The sequence below is a fragment of the Vigna umbellata genome, chromosome 3 (assembly GCF_029865625.1).
Source record: "Vigna umbellata cultivar VRB3 chromosome 3, Vumbellata_1.0, whole genome shotgun sequence".
NCBI lineage: Eukaryota > Viridiplantae > Streptophyta > Magnoliopsida > Fabales > Fabaceae > Vigna > Vigna umbellata.
Genome location: NC_142167.1, coordinates 43,821,787 through 43,846,370, shown reverse-complemented (window position 1 = coordinate 43,846,370; position 24,584 = coordinate 43,821,787). Strand labels below are relative to the sequence as shown.

Here is a 24,584-nt window from a genome sequence, read left to right as displayed (position 1 = left end):
GAATCCAGATTTGAAGATGAAGACGCGAGGGAGGAGATGATAGAGAAGAAGAGCTCGCGCAGCAAAGTGATTTAGGTTGGTGAAGGTTTTGCAATAGAGGTTTTTGGTGAAGAAGATGATCTTCGCCGCTGGTGCGACAGCGACGCAAAGTGATTCTCGTGGTGCGGCCTGGTGTGAGTAGCTCATGGAGAGACGTTGGTGCGTTAATGGCGGAGGCGACTCGCTGAGGACTGGTGGTGAGGATGGTGGCGATGCTAGGGTTTGGCGGCGTCAATAGAGGATTCACGGTGATGGTTGAAGATGACGGCAATTTGCAGTTCTGATGGTGGTGGCCATGGAGGCTTGCGGCTGACGGCGAGGTTGATGGTGGTGGAGATAGGGTTTGGCGGCAGCAAGGTTGGTGACTGAATTAGGGTTTCTGTGTAGAAGAGAAAGCTGACATGGCAGGTGAGGGATGTAGGGAGATTTAGGATTTTAAAAATGATAAATAAAGTAAAATTGACTTAGAGTATTTTTGAAATAAAAAAAAATAGTGTGGAAGTGTAGGGAGCACTTGGGGTGGTGAGCAACTCCCCAAATTAAAAAAAGATAGGGTTTGATAGATACGTTAGTTACCATGTTATCGGTTGAGTATCTGCAAAAAATATTATAGTATATATTTTTATATCACTCGATATCCACATATATATTTTATATTTTCTAATTTTAAAAAAATAAAATATAAACTTAGATTAGATTAAAAAAACTTAAGTACAATTCAAATTAAATTATATGAAATATTAGTGCAAATAAATTTAACTTTTTTAGAAATTAAATTTAAATGAATTGCAATAAAATATAAATTCTAAAAATTTAATCTCTTACAAAATAAATTCAATTTTATAAGTCTAAATAAAAACAAATAGAAATATGTGAACACAAATTTAAAATTATTCTTAAATGAAAAATAGGTTTTCATTATTAATTTTATTTTCATCGTTCAAATTTAAAAGATTAATTAATTAAATTCAATAATAATTATTAGGTATAATCGAATACATGATAGTTTTATGTACTTCATCAATAAAGGATAACTAAATATCTATATCTGAAGTAGATACAACTAGATAGAAGAAGATTTAGTTGATATAAAAGTGCAGCTGTGTTAAGAGAATATGAATAAAAGTAAAATTAATGTTTGAAAAATAAATTAAAAATTTGTGATAAAAAGTAAAACTTTCACTTAAGAATAGTTTTAGAAATAAAAAAAATTTAAAGATAGTTTTAAAAATAAAAAAATTTGAGAAATTACAGGAACATGTCGTTGTGACGGAGGAAACAACCCTCCACAACTAAAAGGGACAAACTAATCGAAATACCACCCAAAATAAACTACATAAACACCCTTTTTACATTTAAAATGTTTAAAACACAATAATTTTGTCAAACAATTATTCAATATATATATATATATATATATATATATATATATATTTTGAATGATTTAAATTTATTCAGACTCTTTAGTAAAAAATTTAAGTTGTTCTCAGGATGGGATAATATTGTTTTATTATAAAATAATTTGGAACTGAATTGAAATAAAAAACCATATGTAAAAACTAAATTAATAGTAACATATTTGAGATTGAGATTTGACATTTCTTTAACTCAGGGTCTTAATCGTGTTACGTGTCACTAATACTTTTTCAATAAGAATCTTTTCATTCAATCATATTATTTTCATAAAAGTAATACTTTGTCACATGTTTATTTAATTTATTTTATTTGTTAAATTTTAAAACATAAATACGGTCTAATTTTATAGACATTTTTATCTTAACATTGTGGAGATATTTTATAACTCTTATTTATATATATATATATATATATATATATATATATATATATATATATATATATATATATATATATATATATATTTTGTAGCGAAAGAGAAATAATATTGCAAGTTTCATAACTATAATTGTGTGGATTTCAAGAATACAATTCTAGATGAAATTGAGTAGGATAGACTCAAGTTTGAAGAAAAACCAAGGAAAGCGGATACTAACCCTTAGCCACTTCTCAGCACTACTGATAGTGTTAGCAAGACTTGGAATCACCAAAATATTAGGTAACACATTTATAAGCAATATGTTTTCATTATCCAACGTAAATAGGTTTGTTTACTCCATTTATTTTTTCACTCTTTAATTAAAGTCCAAAACTTTTATAAAATATTCATTTAATTATTTCTTATTATTTATTATATTATTATACTTAATATATATTTTTGAGAGTCTTAGAATATTTTGTACATAGATCTTTCATCCACCTACAAGGATCCCTTCATCAATTATCGCAATTATCAAATCAGCTCCTGAAATTCTTATTTGGAATGATCATGTTCATAGTTAAACTTAATTAATTTTATGTCTAAAATTTTGAAATACAATAAAAAAAATTTAAGGTTACAGTTAAAAGAAAATTAATAGACAAAATATTAACCAAAGTTTTGCAACTTATTTCAAAACTAAATTAAAAGAAAAAAATATAACAATAATATTAATCTTCTACTGAAAAACAAAAAGAATATTATAAAAGTAGTTTATTCGAAATCATGATATTTTTTCTTAAATTCATTCAAAATGTAATTGAAAAGCAAATTAATTGCCATAATTATCACCGAGTCCTCCAAACAAGAGAACATAACCATAGTCAGGTTCTTGATCTCCGTAGTATCTAACATCATAACATTTAGGATTGTCAGTGAAAAAATGAGTTTCATGTACTTTAGCTCCATGAGTTTTTCTTTCATTATCTTGAATCGAAACTTCTTTAAAGTAACAAACATGTAGAGAATTATCATCACAATAAGTAAAATGTTCATACCCACCCCATCAGAGGACTTTGAGTACTAGAATGAGTTCTTATTCTTCCACTCCAACTTACTTCATTAGCTGAACTCATGTGCAATTTTGCTGGAAAATATCCAACAAATTTATTGTCTATACCTATCCACCAATTTTTGGTCACGGAATCCTGAAAACATACATACTTTTATGAAAAATAAAATAAAATAATGCCTAGTGTTAATTACGTCGGTCGTACAATATTAATTTTTTTTTCACTATATGAATTCAGTTTAAAAACTGTATTAAAAAAATAAAAATACATTAATACCATGTGATTTAAATCTAGTTCTATATTTTTATAATAGTGGAAGATATATACAATTATTATCACCTGAGAAATAGAAAAGGCATGCTCATAAAGTGGTCCTCATAATGGGAGAGATTAAGTATGTTACTCCAAGGTCATTCTATTATTCATGCATGATGTTTATTTTAATTGCACTTAAATCTTACTTAAGTATCACACGAGTCTCTTTGGGAAACGATACTTGGTCTTACCATTTTATATTACTTGAATGGTTCAGTACGCTTGTTGAGGTCTTAACAATACCCCTTGAACCGAGACATATAACTACGAAAATGCCATAGCGTTTTGATAGGCTTCAGTCTTTTCTAAACCGAAGCCTATTATGCGAGTTAAAATGCAGTTTCTACACTAGTGGTCCATCAAATTGTGCATGGATGTATGACAGGTGTCATAGAGGAAGATGTGCTTTGAAAGAGTTTTTTATATTAGGAGTTGAAGAGTTTATAACCAAAGCTTGTGAACAAGACCATTATTACAATGAGGGAGGAGTTTGATGTCCATGTCTGAAGTGCGATTGTACAAAGATTTTAGAAGAAGCAGTTGTGAAGGTTCACCTCTACAGAAATGGTTTCAAGCCTAATTATTTCATTTGGACGGATCATGGTTTAAGAATGCTAGAAGATTATGTACATAATGATGTAACTTGGACCGAAGGTGAGCCAAATAACCAATTTATGACAATGGAAGACATGGTGCATGATGCTCATATGCAATACGAGCCGTGCAAAGCATCTAATTCAGATAACATAGGGCAAATGACATGACACTATCAGAACATGTCGACAAATGGTGTTTTGCGTCCTCCATGCCATGGAGAGGCTTGAAAGCACTTTGATAGAGTATATCCTGACTTTGCCATAGAGCCACATAATATATGGCTCAGTTTATGCTCTAACGGTTTTAACCCATATGTACACGCATCAAATATACCATATTCATGTTGGTCAGTAATTGTCACCCTGTACAATCTTCCTTTAAAAATTTGCATGTCTAAATGTTTTTGACTTGTCTCATTCTACGGTCATTCAATCCAAAGGTAGTCATATATGTGTACTTAGAACCCTTGATAGACGAATTGAAAAAGTTGTGGACTAGTGTCATAACATATGATATTTCAAGGAGACAAAACTTTATGATGAGGGTCATGCTTATGTGGACAATTAATGACTTTTCTACTTATGGTATTTTGTCTGGTTGAAGTACTTAAGGTAAACTGGCATGTTCACACTGTGTGGAGCATACAAAGGCCTTTAGATTATATCATGACCGAAAAAATTCATGTTTTGACTCTAATGAGAGTTTTGTACCAAATGAACATTCATTTAGGAAGAATAAGAATGCTTTCAAGAAGGGGAAGTGGACATGGAAGAGGCACCACCTAGACCTTCGCCACTATTATAATTAATTCTTAGATAAAATACATCATAGACTGTCTAATTTGAATATTTTATTATTTGTTATTGTCTACCAATATTTACAATTTCATAATTCAATATAATCCATTTTTAATAGATAATTTAACTTTTAAACCTAAAAATTGGTAGTATAAAAAAATAACTAAAAGTTTGTTCTTTGATTATTCAACAATTTCAAAGTGTTCATGAGTTCAAATATCCAAACATAAAAAAAACACAATATTAAAAGTCATTGTCAAAACATAAACCAAGGGATGTGGATAGGGAAGAAACACCACCTAAACCTTCGCCACTATTATAATTAATTCTTACATAAAATACGTGTCTAATTTGAATATTTTATTATTTGTTATTATCTACCTATATTTATAATTTTATAATTCAATATAATCCATTTTTAATAGATAATTTAACTTTTTAACCTAATAAATGGTAGTATAAAAAAAAGTGAACTAAAAGTTTGTTCTTTTGATTATTCAACAAATTTCAAAGTGCTGAAGAGTTCAAATATCCAAACATAAAAAAAAACAATATTAAAACTCATTGTCAAATCATAATACAATTCTACAATTAATTATAATCCTAAACTTTATTTCTTCTACCAGCTGATCGTCCTACATTATTTGGAAATTAAATATCCAGGGATTATGGATTAAGTTTTATGTCTCCTAGAGTATCAGGTCGTGTTACGACAATGAGATTTGGAGTGATCACAATAAAAATTATATATTTTTCTTTTATAAAGTATTTATATCAAAATTTTATTAAGTCAAATCATAAAGCTTTATTTTTTATCAACTCTATTAGGTAATTAATGAGGAGGTTCACTAAGGAGATACAATACCAATGAGATCTGAGCTTAACCATATAAGGGATTGACACCACTCTCTACCCAAAACCTTAATACAATGGGTTAATGGGTCTTCACTTTTATATGCTGCTCCACTTTATCATTTCTACCCAATTTGGGACTTTCTCACAATTAGATTCTTAATAATTCTCCCCTTCAAGGATGAGTCCCTTCTGTGACATCCGGACACTAACGAGGGCGGGGAGTGACGCCGATGCAAGAGGCATGGTGCAGGGGGCACAGACAAGGAGCGGCTCCTGGCAGCTTCGAGTGGAAGGGGTACATGGACGAATCGAACATACACCGGAATGAGAGGGATCTGGAGACTGTGTAGGTATGGGACTATACAGTTGAAGGATAGCTTAAAGGAATTGATTTGACTACTCATATCACCAAAATGCATTTGCTTTTCAGTAGCCTGACTCATAAGAACTCCATGGTTAAGCGTGCTAAAGCCTGGTTATGGTTAAGCGTGCTTGGCCTGGTGGTGATCTGTGGGGGCAATGTACTTTTGCTAGTAAGACTTTTGATACAGGGACCAATGTACTTTTGATACCACTTGTTAGACTTGTAAGAATATACTTGTGATTCATATATGTATACTTTTAGTGGTATTGTTTTTACTTATACATGCTTTAATTTTATTTATTAACTAGAGGTATACAAACCTACCAAGCTCAAACAAGATACATGGTTTCAAATTTTAAGGACCTATGGCAACGGTTCTTGTTGCTGTCATATCCTATAAAATTAAATATTTATTTAAATATGGCACACTATGTGGCAGCGGTTATATGTATAACCGCTGCCAAAAAGCTAGCTTATTTTTTGTTTGCTGCTTTGGGTATTGGTGAACTGAGGCAGAAATTTATCACTTTTTACCTTGGTTCCTAATCGAGGCCAAAAATCCACCCATTTTTATCTCATCTAGATATACCTCAGATCGAAGACAAGTGTCAATTGTAAAAGATAATCATTATTGTTTCCCTTCATTGCATTAGTGTTACTTTATTATTCATTTAATAAAGAAATTGACTTGACTTTGAATATATATTTTAATAAATAAATTATATATATATATATATATATATATAAATAGAAATAACATATATTTATTAAGAATTATTGAAGATATGTAATAAACGCTTATAAATACCATATAATAAATAATAAATACTAAATATTAAGTGTTATGCATTAATAACTATATAATAAGTAATATAAAATAGTAATTATATGTTAAATATTTTGCTCAAATTTATTAAAAAATATTTAAAATCATAAATGAAAAGAAACCACACATATATATATATATATATATATATATATATATATAATTATAATTATAACTATAACTGATATATAATTATTAAAAGTTAATAAAAACGTAAAATGAATGTTAATAAAGGCCATATAATAAATAATAAGTGTTAAATATTAAATCTTTTGTATGACTTACTATATAATTAAAAATATAAATGTGAAGAAGCAGAACGTTTGACATATTTATTAAAAGTTAATAAAGATATATAATAAACGATAATAAATTCCATATAATAAATAATAAATAGCAAATATTAAATTTTATATTAATTGATATATAATAAATAACAATAGTTAATAAATTTAAATATGTTGTTCAAATTTTATAGAAAAAACTTAAAATAATGAGAAGAAACGCAATGAGTATTATACATTTTCTTTATGACACTCATGACTATATATATACATCACATGTTTGGCGTTATTATTCATCTAACTTATTGTAGTGGTGAAAAGGATGATTCATATCTTGTTATTTGTTCTATATTTCTTGAGTAGTCATGTTTGCGACGGAATTCCATCTATACTAAAGGAAGATTTGAAGTTAGAGAGAAAAGTTGATAAGCCTTCTATTAAGAGTATTCATGTATGTTTTAATTTTTTGATATTTCATTATATGCTTCCTTTAGTTGATATCACATTACATGGTTTAATAATTTTATTTTGGATTTGATAGATGGAAAACGGACAAATTGTTGATTGCATTGACATTTACAAACAACCATCGTTTGACCATCCTTTACTAAAGGGTCATAAGTTGCAGGTGTATAATTAAAATCTTTAATTACAAAGAAATTTGACTTTCATTTTCTTTCTTATATTTGTGGTTAACTTTCAACCCTTCTTCCACCATGTTTCCCATACTCTGAAAATTGTTTCTTTATTTTTTCTAGAGAAAACCCAACTTCCAAATTACAACGGGAAAGACAAGACAAAAAACTTTAGGAACAAAACCCATGTTTGGATTGGATAAAGATGAATGTCCGATGGGAACTGTTCCTATATTGAGAACAACAAAAGATGATTTTATTAGAGAAAAATCACTACTCAACGATCATATATTGGTTCAAGATATTCCTGGTGTTCATGTAAGATTTTTTATAAAAGTAGTTTAAAATGTTGATATTTTATTTTTTTAAATTGTATTCCATTTTTTTTTAATTTGGCTATTTATTTAAATATATTGAATTTTTCAGATTGCAGAAGTTGCCCTTAAACCAGATTATGGCCCTTATTACGGAGTCGGAGGTATAAATAGTATTTTTAATCCACGAGTTGATACCAAGTTTCAAATCTCTATGTCTCATTTGTGGGTTCAAAATGGTCCCATAGAATCCACTAACAAGATCTCATTGGGATGGCATGTGAGTTGAAATTTTCACAATTAGTAATTTTGATGTATGTGCATGTATGCATGTGTTTGTGAGTGTGGGGGCATGTGTGTGTGTGCTCTTGTGCATGTCAGTATGGGTGTGTGTTTGTGTGTGTGATCTTGTGTGTATGTGTGTACATGCATGCACATATGTGTTTTTGTGTGTCTCTATGTGCTTATGTTTTTGTTTGGATAAAAATGTGTGTGTGCACGTATGTGTATGTTCTAATGTACTATGTACATGTATACTACATGCATGTGTGTGAGCATATGTATATGTGTATGTCTAGGACTGGACATAAGATATTATAGTTAATATATTTTTAATAAACTAAAAAAAACTAAACTACTTGATATAATATTTAAATTGTTTAAGAGTTCAGTTTTTAAAATTAAACTTATATCAATTAACTAATAACTTAACTAGATTTTGTATTGAAAAGTTAACCATGCTATCAACTACATAAAATGGTAAATAAAATATATAACTATAAGCACTTGAACGGTGAAATCATAAAAGATTTTGAAGATAACAATGTTTTGGTATATATTAATAATAATTTATTACAAAGTTACGAACTTAAATAATTATTTACAATATTAAAAATATTAATAAAGATCAATACACTACAGTTTCAATTTGGATTTGAATTATGCTAATTCACTAACAAGTTCAGGTGCTTAAATTCAAATGATAAAAGTTTACTTTGCTCATATTATTTCTTTTTATAATCTTAATTATTCACCAAAGACAATGAATAAATTTGACAAATAAAATAGATATTTTACTGCTTTTTTAAAACTGACAGTAAACTTATTTCTGAATGCAAAATTTAGTTATTAGTTAATTGATATAAGTTTAAAATTGAGCTCAAAAACAATACAATTTGGATATTATATTAATTAGTTTAAGTTTTTAGTTTATTATATTACAGTTAACTAAAATTTAGTATAATTTAGTTAATTTTATTTAGTCCTGTGTATGTCTACTTGATGATTTAATTGGTATTAATTTGAAAAAGAAAAATATATTCTAAGTAATCTAATATTTCAGGTGATTCCAGAGATGTATGGTGACTATTTAACCCATATTTATATATCATGGACGGTAAGATATATCATTTCATTTTTTTTCTATACTTAGTTTATAGAAATATAACATATATTTATTCCTATAATAAGTTTTTCTTACTTAACGAAGGATATCTTTCTCTTTTCGATTTCGTTTATAAGATATAATTAAATTGTTACTGTACATCTAAATAAATTTGAATCAATTAATATATCATTTTAATATTATTATTCAAATTTTGATATATTAAAATTTTACAGTCAGACAACTTTAAGAAGACAGGATGCTACAATCTTCAATGTGCAGGTTATATTCAAACTAGCAGAAGACTTTACCTTGGTGCAAAAATAGATCCCGTCTCTCAATATGGAGGACCAATTTACCATATTGCGTGGTCCATTTCTCAGGTCATATTCATTGTATATATCTTTCACTATAATAAATAGATAGTACTAGATTTAACTCATACATATTAATATATTTTGATTTCTTGAATACACATTTTTTACTGAATTCATATAGAAAAAAATAGTAATTAATATTGTATGTTAGACAGAGTTAGATATTTCTTTCATAAAAGTGTGTATGTTTTCAGGATTCTGTGACCAAAAATTGGTGGATAAGTATAGATAATAAGGCTATCGGATATTTTCCGGCAAAATTGTTTTCAAACATGAGTTCAGCTGATGAAGTAGGTTGGGGTGGAAGAACAAGAACTCGTCCTGGTACTCAAAGTCCTCAAATGGGATCTGGCCACTTTCCTCATGATAATAATATTACGCACGCTTGTTTCTTTAAAGAAACTTCAATTCAAGATAATGAAAGAAAAACTCATGGAGCTAAAGTATATGAAACTCGTTCTTTCAGTGACAACTCCAAATGTTACGATGTTAGATACTATGGAGATCAAAAACCTTTTGGTTACATCCTCCTGTTTGGAGGACCCGGTGGTAATTGTGGCAATTAGTTTGCTTTTTAATTAAATTTTAGATGAAACTAAGAAAAAGTAGCATTATTTTCAATAAACTACTTTTATAATATTTTTTTTTTGCAGTGGAAGATTAATATTATTGTTTTTCTTCTCATATTTTAATTTAGTTTTGAAATAAGTTGCAAAACTTTTGTTTATAGATAGACAACTATACCAATAGTTCTTTATTCATAATGGACGAATTTTACTAACGTCAGTTACTCATAAATATTAAATTTATCTCCCACCGATGGAATTTTATGGATGTAATGTAACATTACTTCAGAATAAAATTCTAATTTATATGTTATATATTATTTGGGTTTCACGTTTCTAATTAATGAAATATTTTGGCGATTAATTTACTTTTAACTATAACCTTAAATTTATTTATTGTATTTCAAAATTTTAGACATAAAATTAATTAAGTTTTTCTTCTATCGAAAAAATTGTTCATGATCTTCCCAGAGATGAACACGATGATTTCAAAATAAGAATTTCAGGAGGTGAGTTGATAATTACAGCAATTGACGATTGGATCTTTAAACGAGGTCGGCGAGAGATCTATATGTACAAAAATATTCTCAGACTTTGAAATAAGTAATATTAAGTATAATAATATAATAAATAGTAAAAAGGAATTAAGTGAATACTTCATAAAATACTAAACAAATAATATTTATAAAGTCTACAGACCTTGAATTGAAGGCTGAGAAAAATAAATGGGGTAAAGAACCTGTTTATGTTCGGATAATGAAAACATGATGCTTATAAACATGTTTCGGAATATTTTGTTGATTCCAAGTCTCATGAATTAGTCATGTAGGTATAGAAATCCCTCCCCAAAATTTGAAAGCCAATAAGAAGTACAGTGGGATTGAGTTAGAATTAATTAGCCTAAACTTTGTATTCAATAATGAAATATGAGATTGAATTTTGACAATTTTCATTTTGGAGGTCGACATTCCAAGGTCATTTCTTCAAAACCCTTTTCTAAAAGTAAAAAAAAAAAGTGTCATGTTTATTGATGGATGGATTCTCGATGCACTAATGATGTTTTTTCTTGATTTTTGAGTATGTTACATCAGTTGGTTGCTACCTTTCCATCTACCTATTTCATGCTAACCATGGTAAATTTACCACACCACTCTTGCCAACATTATCGATAGTGCTAAGAAGTGGCTCGGTTTATCCAATCTAATTCTTAAAAGGGTTATAGTATCCAATTTCATTGGTTTCCTACTCAATTTCATCTAGAATGGTATTCCCAAAATGCACACAATTATTTAGTTCCCTTTTCTCTATTCTATAGAAGGAAATTGTTAAAATAGACAACAAAATTGTTAAGATTTTGAATAACAAAACACTACCAGATGATAAAGTTTATGGTCAAAGTAAAAAGTGTGGTTAGACAACTAAAAAAAGTATCTAATGAACAGTGATAATGTGAAATTCGTCCATTCGTTTGAATATCAAAATATATAATGAGTAGTATTGCTTGCAATTACTTAATTGATTTATACTCATTAGAAAATGCAAAGGCCAAATCTAAAGCATTAGAAAAGTTTAAAGATTAGACGAGTCAAGGTGTTAGATGATTTTAATTGTAGAAATCATTAGGTAAATGCATTAGACAACCTAAATGTCTAGACAACCTAAGTTATTGTGTTATACGATTAAGGTGTTAGATGAGTACGGTGTTAGACGAGTCAAGAAAATTCAAGTCATCAGACGATTAATGCATTAGACAACTCCAGACAACTAATGTCATAAGACGAGTTGAGTGTCAGACGACTATGACATTATACAAGCCAAAACAGCTTAAGTTATTAGATCACTTATGAGATGACCTTTGTAACACCCATTTTAGGATGTCACTTATATTTGTAAAACAACCTCTAATACCATTATTAAATAGTGAACTTAGAAAACAACCAAGAAAAACATTATTTATTCACACAAGCAATGTTAAAACTGACAAAAAAAAACTTTATTTCAATTCAAACATAAATGTTGTTCACAAATTACAATGTAAAACAACATTGTTTAATGTTAAAACTGACAAAAAAAACTTTATTTCAAGTCAAACATAAATGTTGTTCAAAAATTACAATATAAAACAACATTGTTCCAAATACATTTAGAAAAATCCCAAAAGATTTCCCAGTACGTCTCTACACTTTAAGAATCTCCAGTATCATGAGTAACAACATCTGCTCTCGTATAACAACACGAGTTATACAATCATTGTACAAAAATAAATAAGCTAACCAGAAAAAAGACACAAGATGAATATAAAAAAAGTTTGACTGACCCACACCACTCATACCCATCATACCAATCCATATGAAAAGTAAAATCAAATCCATCAAAGTCACCAAATCGTATCACCACTAAGTAATACCCAAACAATATTTCTTTTCCCCATATTGTTACTCTTCTTGCTTCCATAAGTCTTATGAGTAAAAAATCTACTTAATTCCATAAGCCTTACGAGTAAAATTCTGCTTAAGCCCAACGCCTTACAGTCAAGACCTGTTTCCCTTGCTTCCCAAAACTCTTAAAATCTGTCAGCTTACCAAAGCCTCACAAATAGAGCACTCTACCCAACTCAAACCAAAGCCTTATGGGCAAAATAAACCTCTTTTTTCCCCGAATTTATAGTTACGGTAGAAGACATAACAAACAAACTCGCCTTCCAACACCAACTGAACCTAATGAGACATCACCAATATCGTATTCCAACAACAATTGAACTGCCAAGATAACAAGCATACTCGTCTCCCAAAACCAACTGAACCGATGAGCCATAACATAATCACGTCTTTCAACACCATTTGAATCGACAAGACTTACCACATTAAACAACTCAATCAACAACAGAGTAATACTCTTATTTTGGAAAGACCATACTTGATGATAGCCAAGACAATATTAAATGTACCAAGGGACTCTCACTATGAAATTTGGTGATACCTAAGTTAAACGTAATATTTTTTATGGTTTGAAGCATCTTAATGAAAGAATAATTGAAAAATGGTAAGCTGGATTTGTTAAAAAATGAAGAGGTTATTGCATTGATAGAAAAAATGTGAACCTTTTTGTGGTGTAGTAACCTTGATCTATCAAAGCAACCCTTTGCCTTCTTTCCTATAGGATCGTTCTATGTTGACTCTTAAGAAATCTGGTCTAGTAACAATGAAAACAAAGACATCTTAGATTACCATGCACACTTAAACTCCAAGGTACACCAATCACTCCTCTATGAAGCTTCAACTGTCGCTCGAACAATCGTTCTGGGTATGGCCTCAATCGCAACAATTAGGATGTGATGGACATGATCAACAATGTGGCTTCTGCTCAAATGGTTCATCGTCTAGCTCCTTAGCTTCAGTTCCTTCTCCATAATGGCAGCCATCTCAGTATGCCCCTTGGAATCCCTAGGGCTAGACTCCCCCTCCTTGAGGCATGCCTCCTTGTCCTTTTCCCACATCATAGTGGGCTCGCCTTCGAAGCAAGTTGGCATTCTAGGTTAATGTTAGAAATAGGAAGCTTTATATCTCAATCCAAGAGGGGGGTGAATTGGATTTAAACCTTTTTTGAAAATCTTTTTCAAATCTTTAAAGAGTTCTTAAAACTTGAAATCAATACCCAAAGATTAAATGAATTAACTAAGTGAACAAAAAATAAAAGAAAGATCAAAGAACACCAAGATTTATACTGGTTCAGCTTATCAAAAGCCTATATTCAGTCTTCTCCCAACAACCTGAGTTGAGAGGCTTTCCACTAAATCAAATTTGAGTTGAGAATACAATGAAACTCTCAATTTCAATCCTCACCACCCTCAAATAACATTACAACACAAATAAGAGAGGCAAACACTCAGTCTCACCCAATACAAGAGATGAAAACCTTCAATCTCTAACCTGGCTTACTCGCACAGGTGCTACACAATGTAGAAACAATGATACACTGATCAGAAAACACTCTTCTAGTGTAGAATTATTAGCAACAATGAAGTCCACTTGATCTTGAATGAATCTTTGAATGTATCATCACCAATGAAGCATGAAATCCTCTAAGAAACAGACCTCGAGTTTTTGAAAGTATATTAGTATTCTTGAGAGACCCTATACACAAAACTCAAAAAGTATATTAGTATTTGAACATTAAAACGTTAATGAAACAAGTCTCAAGTCAGGTTTATATAGAAAATTCAAATCCTGACGCAATTTAATCGATTATATATTATCATAAATCTATTATGCTTTTGCCTATATTTTAACAGATTATTACACATGTATAATTGATTATTTCAACACTTATTTCTATAATTACTTCTTCTAACAGACTTAACAAATTAGACTACTTGCATAATGGATTAGACCTTGCTTTCAGTTTTAATCGATTATTGAACTTATATAATCGATTATATTGTCACTTAGCCTAGTTAGTCATCCATTTTCCTTTTTAACAGATTATATTACTTATATAACATATTATGCCCATTTCTCTGTTTTAATCGGTTATATAACTTATGTAATCGATTATAATAGAGTGATTTGCTCCTGTTTAGCTTTCTAAGTGTTCTGACTTGTTCTAATGGATTATACCCTTTATGTAATCGATTATAATTACATGAAACTAAATTCTCAATTTGTTTTAGGCTTATTTAACTAATCATGAATGAACTAAGACATCTAACAGTAACATGTTAATGATTTAAACATTTGTTATGTCACTTTATTGTGCAAGAATGATTAAAATCATTTGGCTTAATATCCTATTTTGTCCCCAGTTTTGGATAACTTTCAATTAGGTCCCCACTTGGTAAAATTTTCCTCAATCAAATTCCTTTTGTTAAATACTCACAAACGACGTTAACTTTTTATTCTCTTTCCTCTCTTTCTCTACAACACAGCAGACCTACACACTTGATAGGTAAACATTTTTATGAATCCAAATGAACCTCTTATTCTTCTCATTCAAACATATAAAACCCATTCTTCTTCCTCTAATGAAGCGAATCTGCCAACCCAAACCTGCAAATTGAAACCTAATCGCGAGAACCCAATCACAGCAACACCTAAACCTCCACTTTGTGCCTCCATTGAACTAAATCACACCGCCACTGATACGCAAAACCATCGTGAGGCATCGTCCTCTTTGCGCCCCTGTGAAGCTATAATGCTGAAATAAAACATGCCATTAAAGGGATCCCGTAAAACAACCCAAATCGCCTTCCTCGTTTTCGGAAAGCGCCACGAGCCATCACCACGGCACGAGTTCGCAATCCATGTTGGCTTCACCTCCGCGAGTTCGATACCCTAGGGCCTAACACCATATTTTGCTCCCCAAGCAGTTCGTTCGAGTAATGAAGATGTAGTGGCATGAGGTTTGTAGTGGTAGAAAGAAGAAGATCCAACATTAAGGTGACCCGTTGTCAAGGACGGCGATGACGATGACAACCCTGGTGGGGACGGAGTATTGAGATGGAGGAGAACGCAATGCTTTTTTGATCAGACGTGATAGAAACCCTAGGGATCGTGGTTGTCTGAGAAGAAGAAAAATAAAAGGTTTGGGCTTGGCCCAATCTGCGTTCCACTGTCTAGAAATTGTTCAATCCTTATGTTCTTTTCATCTACGTGTGGGTTTTCTTCTCCATCCATTTCTTCTATGTACAAACACCGTTAGGGCAAGCTTCCTCTCGCCACTGCCCCTTTATCCGGTAAACACTAATGTCGTTTATAACTGGCGATGTCGTTGACTTTGTGGCTCTTGTAGACCCTAGCACTACCATTCAACCGTCTTTCTCCCAATCAAATTCTTGTTCCCATTTTTTTGTTTTTGCTCTCTGATTTGTGTGTATTGTGTTAATTGATGGCAACGATGTTGAGAATAAAAGATATGATGGATTAATTGATTGCTGACAATGGAGGTGGAGAATGAGTGGGAGAGAATAAAAGAATGTTTAGGGTTGGATAATCAAGGAATGGGTTATCTAAATCAGAGTAATGAAGGTGGAAAAATAGAGATTGTGCATTTGGCTTAGCATTGACAAAAAGGTCTATTGTTGTAGAGAAACAAAGCATAAAGAATAAAAAGTTAACGCCATATGTGAGTATTTAATGGAAAGGACTTGATTGAGGCAAATTTATCTGAAACAACATTTGGTATGTTAACAAGTTCAATTTGAAATGTTGAATAAAGAATGTTAGAATGCACAGGCATGACAACAACAATATTCATGGCACGTTCTATAGGTTTAGTATTCAACAGATTAAAAGCGTTAACATCTACGTGAACCTCAAAGGAATCAATAGGAATGTTAAGTTCAGAGTATACTTTCATTATTTGCTCACTAGATACCTCATCAGGATCATTTTCCAGCCATTTTACTCAGCAACTTCCTTGCTCTATTGGAGTCTTGTCCTGAAGAGAGCCTCCAACAGCTGCATCAACCAAAAACCTTTCCTTGTACAGGAGTCCTTCATAGAAGTAGACCAAGAAAAAGGGTTCTGAAATTTGGTGGTTTGGACAGGCTATGCAAAGCCTATTGAACCTCTCCTAATACTTTGTCAGGCTTTCTTCTTAAAACTGCACAATGACAGTGATCTCCCTCCCAATGCTTGCTACTTTGGTTGCTGGAAAATACTTGTTCAAAAACCTTTGTTGCATCTCTTGGAAATTCCCAAAAGGTTAGTGCTGATAGATGAACTAGTCTCTTGCTGCACCTTGCAGGACATTGGAAATGATCTCATCATAACTACTTCATTTGGAACTCTGGCAGGTATCAAGGAGGAGCACACCCAGCTAAAGTCCTTTATGTGCTTATGTGGGTCTTCATGCTCTCATACATGGAATATGGGCAACTGCCTTATAAAGCCAACCTTCAACTCAAACTTGGGTGAATTCTGCTCGAGAGGTAGGTGGGTGCATGTCAGGTCGTGACCCATTGCTTGGTTGGCCAATTCTTTCATGGATTTCTTCGCAAGAGCATCCATAATAAACAAATCAGCTATATTCCCTTAACAGTTATAGCACTCTCAGACCACTAAAACTACCCCAAGCTAATCCCATTAATTCCTCAAATACGGCAGAACCTACTCTCAGCCAAAACCTCTTCAAACAAATGTTCAATCAAGCACACAGGAAACAATTGAAAAGCAACACTAATCACAGATTTCAGAATTAAGATCTAAACACACAAAACAAAAATCAATATTTACAAATGCTACAACTTCAAAATCAAATCCTAAATTCACTAAAGAAATAAATCTAAACACACAACAGAGAAATGCAAAGACTAACTAAACAACCTAAAACTCAATTCGTCGAGTCCCTGACAACGACACCATTTGTTAAACTGGTTTTGGTCGCCTTAAAGCCAACAAACCTAAATTCTCTACTAATGTAGTATAGGGGCAACCTAGGGAATCAATCCAAGGATCTAATATTTATTAAGTTTAGAATTGTAGCCTAATTATTTATTTACTAAAAATTAAAACTAGGTGGGGAAAAATTTAATGAATTATAGAAAGAAAATAAACTAAATGCTTATGAAAATGCATGATTCTAATGGATGCATGTAACACTATGAATTTGTTTAAAAAAATGAATTACAAAGCAATAATGCAAATATGAAACCTAAACTAGAATGGAAGAATAATATGTGCCAAATGCAATACTAATGAAGAAATGACTACGCTGAACAGAATTAAGATGTTAGCTACACTACTATGTAATTGTAAAAATCTAAACTAATGAACATTACTAAAAGAAAAACTGAACTTAAATCTATGAATTCTTTAACTAAAATAAGCAAAAGAAATTAAAATGGAATACTGGGAATGAATGCAATGCATGAAAGATGTAATCAACAATGCATAATATCTAATGCAGAATATCTATATACATGGTCTGGAAAACAAAAGCTCAATGTAGTGAATCTGGATCTTCTTATAACAAAACAATTTGAAAAGGAAACAATGGGTTTCAATTTCCAAAACAAATTGACCTAAAATTTAACCAAATAAAATACCAGAAACCCAAATGAGAAACTAAGAACATAAGATGAAAACAAAAATTCAGGAGAAAATTTGCATTAGACTGGACAAAAGAATCTCAATTACTCTCAGAAAGACATTCTAAAAAGTCAATCCCCCAATTTTGTGCACATCTAACATAAAAGACATCAGAACCTATCTACAATGTATCATATATCTCAGAAGACAAAGAACAATAGAATAAAACAGAATAAAATGACTAAAACGAAAGTCTAAATTGCAAGAAAAGTAAATTGCACACTACAAAATTTATGTTTTGTTTACTTGAGATGATTTGGGGGAGATGATTTGAGAGAAAGTGATTGAATGGATTTGACGGTAAATTTTTTGTTGTTTATTTGAGTGAATTTTGAGGTAATTGAGAGTGGATTTGGAAGTAAAGTTTGTGAGAATTAGTGTAGGATTTGATTGATGTGACAAATTTAAAAAATTTATTTAATTGGTAGAAATTAAAAATTATCAAAATGTCCTTAGTTATTAAAGTAATATAAAATGATATTTGTTAATGTTATATTTAATTGTAAAAATGTTTATAAAGAATAAAAAATTAAAAATAATTATTAAAATTAATTTTTAAAAAGAAAAAAATTATAATTTAGTAAAATAAATTTATTTTTAAATTATAACCAAAGTTACACTAAATTATTAACTTCAAGATCTTAATATCACCAAAGAGACTGAACAGAAGGAACAATTTATAAATTATAACCTTTTATACAAGACATGAACCAATCAATTCCATACCCTGTATAAAAATCAAGTTATTTCCAAAGCACCTTAATTTAGGAAATCAAAATTCAATCTCAACAACCACTTAAGAATCCCCAAGTTACAATCTAGTTCCAGTGTCACCTATATACTAATTGGACGACTAACACAAACAAATTAACAACTCACTAACTAGTTAAGCCTTTGAATTGAACAGATCTCTAGTTCTCCACAAATTAACAACTCCACCACATAACCCACTCTAACAACTCAACAGCCAAGAAAATAATAAAAAACCTAAAATAAAAAACTAAATTAGGGAAGCACGGACAAGAGTCTTGACCACGTCTGCTTCGGGGTCGAGGCTGCGGTAGTGGTCAGGGGCGAAGCAGGGTAGTCTCCGGCGGCGGCCAAGGGCGGTTTCATGGAAGAGAAGGAAAGTTGGCGTTTCATGGAGTGCATGATCTGATCGGGCGGGTTGGAGGAGGCAGTGGTGGTGGCGGCAGCAGAAGGAACGCGTGGTGCTGAGATTTGTCGCAGGAAGGGGGATCGGTGGGGTTTGGGAGTTAGAATTAGGGGAATCGAAAGGGATGGCAGAGGAGAGGAAACAAAGATTTGAGCTTTTGTTGAGTGGGAAAATAATAAGGGGTTAATGGGAACCGAATATCACTCACTGAGAACCAAATACGGGTTATTTAGAAATTCTTCACACCTTTGAAATCGAACACGGATAGAAGGAATCGAATACACCTCCACTGTTGTTCCTCATGTCATACATCGCATTTCCTCGCTCTGAAACCCGTGTGAACAGTTCTTTCTGTTCAAGAGAACACAATAAAGAGAAGCATACAATTCTGCAAAGAAAAGATAACAGAAGTGAAATGTACTTTCTGTTTAAGAGAACACAGTGTTAAAGATGATGGATGATTGCTTTGAAGATGTTCCTTCAAGATAAGAATCTGGTCACTGCCAATTATAAAATATAATTGTTGTCGTTTCTTTTCACTGCACTAATATTATTTTACAATTCATCTAAAAAAATTTTGACTTGACTTTAATATTTCAATCAATTTATTATTTACATATATATATATATATATAATTATAGATGACATATATTTATTAAAAGTTAATAAAAACGTAAAATGAATGTTAATAAATGCCATATAATGAATAAGAAGTGTTAAATATTACATGTTTTATATTAATTACTATATAATAAGTAACGTACAATAGTTATTATGTTAAATATATTTTTTCAAATTTATGAAAACGAATTAAAATCATAAATGTGAAGAAGCAGAACGTTAACTACATTATTTTTTTATGAAATTCGTTATCATATACAGAAAATATTTTACTTTATCATTCGTCTAAATATGTTATTAGCTTTACTTTGAATAATTTAATCAGTTTATTATAAATATATATATATATATATATATATATATATATATATATATATATATAATTACAAATGGCATATTTATTAAAGGTTAGTAAAGATACACAATAAATGATAATAAATGCTATATAATAAATAATAAATACCTATTAAATGTTATACTAATTGATATATAATAAATAATAATAGTTATATATTTTAAATACATTCAAATTTGATAGAATAAAACTTAAAATCATGAGAAGAAACTTGAGATTATCAACCAACCTATTGAAGTAGTGAAAAAGATGATTCATATATTGTTATTTGTCCTATATATGTTGAGTAGTCATGTTAGTTATAAAGTTGATGGAATTCTATCTATACCAAAGGAAGATTTGATGTTAGATAGAAAACTTGAGATTATTAATAAGCCTCTGATTAAGAGTATTCATGTATGTCACAATTTTTTTGATATTTCATTATATGCTTTCTTCCTTTAATTGATATCACATTACATGTTTTAATAATTTTATTTTGGATTTGATAGATGGAAAGTGGACAAATTGTTGATTGCATTGACATTTACAAACAACCATCATTTGACAATCCTTTACTAAAAGGTCATAAGTTGCAGGTATATAATTAAAATCTTTAATTAGAAAGAAATTTTACTTTAATTTTCTTTTCCATATTTGTGGTTAACTTTCAACCCTTCTTCCACCATGTTTTTCATACTCTAAAAATTGTTTATTTATTTCTTTTCCTTTTTTAGAGAAAACCCAACTTTCAAAATGCAAGTGGAGAGACAAGACAGAAAACTTTAGGAACAATACCCATGTTTGGATTGGGTAAGGATGAATGTCCGATGGGAACTGTTCCTATATTGAGAACAATTAAAGATGACCTTGTTAAAGAAAAATCATTACTAAACGATCATATATTGGTTCAAGATATTTCTGGTGTTCATGTAAGATGTTTTTGTAAAAGTGTGGTTTAAAATATTGGTACTTTATTTTTTTAAATTGTATTCCATCTAATTTTTAAAATTTGGCTATTTATTTAAATATATTGAATTTTTTCAGATTGCAGAAGTTGCCCTTAAACCACATTATGGTCCTTATTACGGAGTCGATGGTATAAATAGTATTTTTAATCCACGAGTTGATACTAAGTGTCAAATCTCTATGTCTCATTTATGGGTTCAAAATGGTGCCAAAGAATCCACTAACAAGATCTCATTGGGATGGCATGTGAGTTGAAATTTTCACAATTAGTACTTTTTTTATGTATGTATGTGTATGCAGGTGTTTGTGATTGTGGGGTGTGTGTCTGGATGTGGGTGTGTGTGAGCACACATGTGTGTACATGTACATGTGTGTGTTTGTCGTTATCGGTGTGTTTATATATATATGTGTACATGTGTGCACACATGTATTTTTGTATGTGTACATGTGGTTGTGTTTGTGTGTGGATAGGGATATGTGTGTATGTTCTAACTTACTATATGTATGTGTAATGCATGTTTACTTATGTGTCTATGTCTATGTGAGTGACTTAATTGCTATTAATTTGAAAAAAAAAAATTCTAAATAATTTAATACATTATCACCAGGTGAGTCCCCAGCTGTATGGTGATCATGCAACCCATTTTTATATCTCATGGACGGTAAGAACATATAGTTTCATTTTGTTTATACTTACTTTATAGAAATGTAACATATATTTTGCTCCTATAATAAGTCTTTTTTACTTAATTAAGGACATTTTTTTTTCTCTTTTCGATTTCGTATATAAGGATATAATCCTTATTATAGATCCTAAATAAATTTTATTTAATTAATATATCATATTAATATCATTATTCAAAATTTGATATGGTGTTAAAATTTTATAGTCAGACAACTACAGAAGGACAGGATGCTACAATCTTCTATGTGCAGGTTTTGTTCAAACTAACAGAAGAATTTACTTTGGTGAACCAATATCTCTCACCTCTCAGGATGGAGGACCAATTTACGACGTTGTCTTCTCCATTTCTCAGGTCATAATCATTGTATATACCTTTCACTATAATAAATAGATAGAACTAGATTTAACTCATATGAATTGATATATGTTGATTTTCTAAATACACATTTTTAACTTAAATGATAGTGAAAAAATAATAATTAATATTGTACGGTAGACACAATTAACACTAGGCAAATATATATATTTTTTCATAAAAGTGTGTATGTTTTCAGGATTCCGTGACAAAAAATTGGTGGATAAGTATAAACGAAAATTCTATTGGATATCTTCCAGCAAAATTGTTCTCAAACATGAGCTCAGCTAATGAAGTAGGTTGGGGTGGAAGAACAGGAACTCATCATGATACTCAAAGTCCTCAAATGGGGTCTGGTCATTTTCCTCATGATAATCCTCTGCACGCTTGTTACTTTAGAAAAGTTTCGATTCAAGATAATACAAGAAAAACTCGTGCAGCTAAAGTACATCAAACTCATTCTTTCACTGATAATCTCAAATGTTATGATGTTAGATACTTTGGAGATCAAGACCCTTACTATTATTACGTTGTACTGTTTGGAGGACCCGGTGGTAATTGTGGCAATTAATTTGCTTTTTAATTAAACTTTAGATGAAGTTAACAAAAACTAGCCAGATTTCTAATAAACTACTTCTATAATATTCTTTATTTGCAGTGGAAGATTAATATTATTGTTCTTTTTCATATTTTAATTTAGTTTTGAAATAAGTTGCAAAACTTTTGTTTATAGGTGGACAACTATGCCAATATTTCTTTGTTCATAATCGGCGAATTTTACTAACGTCAGCTTCTCACAAATATTAAATATATCTCCCACCAATGGAATTTTATGTCTGTAACATTACTTTAGGATAAAATTCTAATTTATGTGTATATTATTTGGGTTTCACATTTTTCTAATTAATGAAATATGTTGACGATTAATTTACTTTTAACCATAACCTTAAATTTATTTATTGTATTTCAAAATTTTAGACATAAAATTTATTAAGTTTTTTCTTGTATCCAAAAAATTGTTCATGATCTTACCAGAGATGAACGCGATCTTTTCAAAATAAGAATTTCAGTAGCTGAGTTGATAATTTCAGCAATTGATGATTGGATCTTTAAACGAGGTCCATGAGAGATCTATGTAAAAAATATTCTCATATTCAAATAAGTAATATTAAGTATAATAATATAATCAATGGTAAAAAGGAATGGTGAATACTTCATAAAATACTAAATGAAGTGGATGGACCGGGCGTCGTATGATCGTCTTAATACACCACTCATGGTTCGTCCTTACCAATCCTTGTTTGGTAGACCGAACGGTCGAGAAAACACCTTGGTCTGTAGACTGGACGGTCGAGAGATTGTCTTGAAAGGCTTGACTGGACAAACCGGACTATACTAGATGAACCGGGCAATCATAATTTGTGATTTAAGATGAAATTAAGGTAAGGTGCGATTAAAGTTATTGGGCCGGGATTAGGCCGTGATTAAGATTCTTCTAACCCAGGCCCATGGCAAAAACTATAAATACAGAAGGTGTGAGATAGGTTGGTTATGCTATTAACTGTGCATTTATTACTGTTCTGATTTGATTGTATTGATAGTATTCTGACTTGAGCGTCGGAGCACCTTTAGCAGGTTCCCACCCGCTCAGCTTGAAGGAAGGAGGTTCTAAGAATCACCAGATGGCGAAATAAGAGTGTCAGAGATCTTGGAGTCAAACCGGACAATCTAGGACAAATTATGAAAATATTTGATAGTGACTCGACCTCAGAACCGTAACACTAAACAAAAAATATTCATAAAGTCTTTAGACCTTTAATTGAAGGCAGAAAAAATAAATGGGGTCGGGATCCTCTTTACGTTTGGATAATAAAAACATGTTGCTTATAAACGTGTTTCCGAATATTTTATTGATTCCAAACCTCTTGAATTAGTCATGTAGATATAGAAGTCCCCAAAATTCAAAAGCCATTAAGAAGTACGTGGGATTTAGTTAGAGTGAATGAGCCTAAACTTTGTCTTCATTAATGAAATATGAGATTGAATTTTAACTATTGTCATTTTCGAGGTCATCACTCCAAGGTCATTTCTTCAAATCCTTCTCTAAACGGAAACGTTTCTTTTGACAATCAAATGATGCTAATTTTTTGACAACTTCACGTGACGGATGTCAATT

At 30.7% G+C, this 24,584-nt stretch overlaps 2 protein-coding genes across 3 annotated transcripts; both read left to right on the top strand.

Annotated features, from left to right (window-relative positions):
- The first annotated feature begins 7,243 nt into the window (after positions 1-7,243).
- Positions 7,244-10,356, top strand: LOC148202592 (protein neprosin-like). Its single transcript, XM_088110606.1, has 7 exons — positions 7,244-7,375; positions 7,466-7,552; positions 7,683-7,877; positions 7,986-8,153; positions 9,216-9,269; positions 9,494-9,640; positions 9,829-10,356. Exons 1-7 carry the CDS (start codon positions 7,247-7,249, stop codon positions 10,198-10,200), a joined length of 1,152 nt encoding a protein of 383 aa, XP_087966732.1. The 5' UTR covers positions 7,244-7,246; the 3' UTR covers positions 10,201-10,356.
- A 10,273-nt stretch (positions 10,357-20,629) lies between these two features.
- LOC148202591 (protein neprosin-like) lies at positions 20,630-23,095 on the top strand. 2 transcript variants are annotated; one of them, XM_088110555.1, is made up of 7 exons: positions 20,630-20,816; positions 20,912-20,998; positions 21,137-21,331; positions 21,447-21,614; positions 21,977-22,030; positions 22,259-22,405; positions 22,608-23,095. In XM_088110555.1, exons 1-7 carry the CDS (start codon positions 20,670-20,672, stop codon positions 22,977-22,979), a joined length of 1,170 nt encoding a protein of 389 aa, XP_087966681.1. In that variant the 5' UTR covers positions 20,630-20,669; the 3' UTR covers positions 22,980-23,095. The 2 variants fall into 2 exon arrangements, with proteins under 2 accessions (XP_087966681.1, XP_087966682.1); XM_088110556.1 differs by lacking the exon at positions 21,137-21,331.
- Positions 23,096-24,584: the final 1,489 nt, after the last annotated feature.

Excerpts from the sequence above, each read along its gene's own strand:
- LOC148202591 (XM_088110555.1), top strand. The coding sequence starts at position 20,670 with ATGATTCATATATTGTTATTTGTCCTATATATGTTGAGTAGTCATGTT. Across the intron at positions 21,615-21,976 it reads AGATCTCATTGGGATGGCAT|GTGAGTCCCCAGCTGTATGG; the intron begins GTGAGTTGAAAT and ends CATTATCACCAG. Across the intron at positions 22,031-22,258 it reads ATTTTTATATCTCATGGACG|TCAGACAACTACAGAAGGAC; the intron begins GTAAGAACATAT and ends AAAATTTTATAG.
- LOC148202592 (XM_088110606.1), top strand. The coding sequence starts at position 7,247 with ATGATTCATATCTTGTTATTTGTTCTATATTTCTTGAGTAGTCATGTT. Across the intron at positions 7,553-7,682 it reads TAAAGGGTCATAAGTTGCAG|AGAAAACCCAACTTCCAAAT; the intron begins GTGTATAATTAA and ends TATTTTTTCTAG. Across the intron at positions 7,878-7,985 it reads AAGATATTCCTGGTGTTCAT|ATTGCAGAAGTTGCCCTTAA; the intron begins GTAAGATTTTTT and ends TGAATTTTTCAG.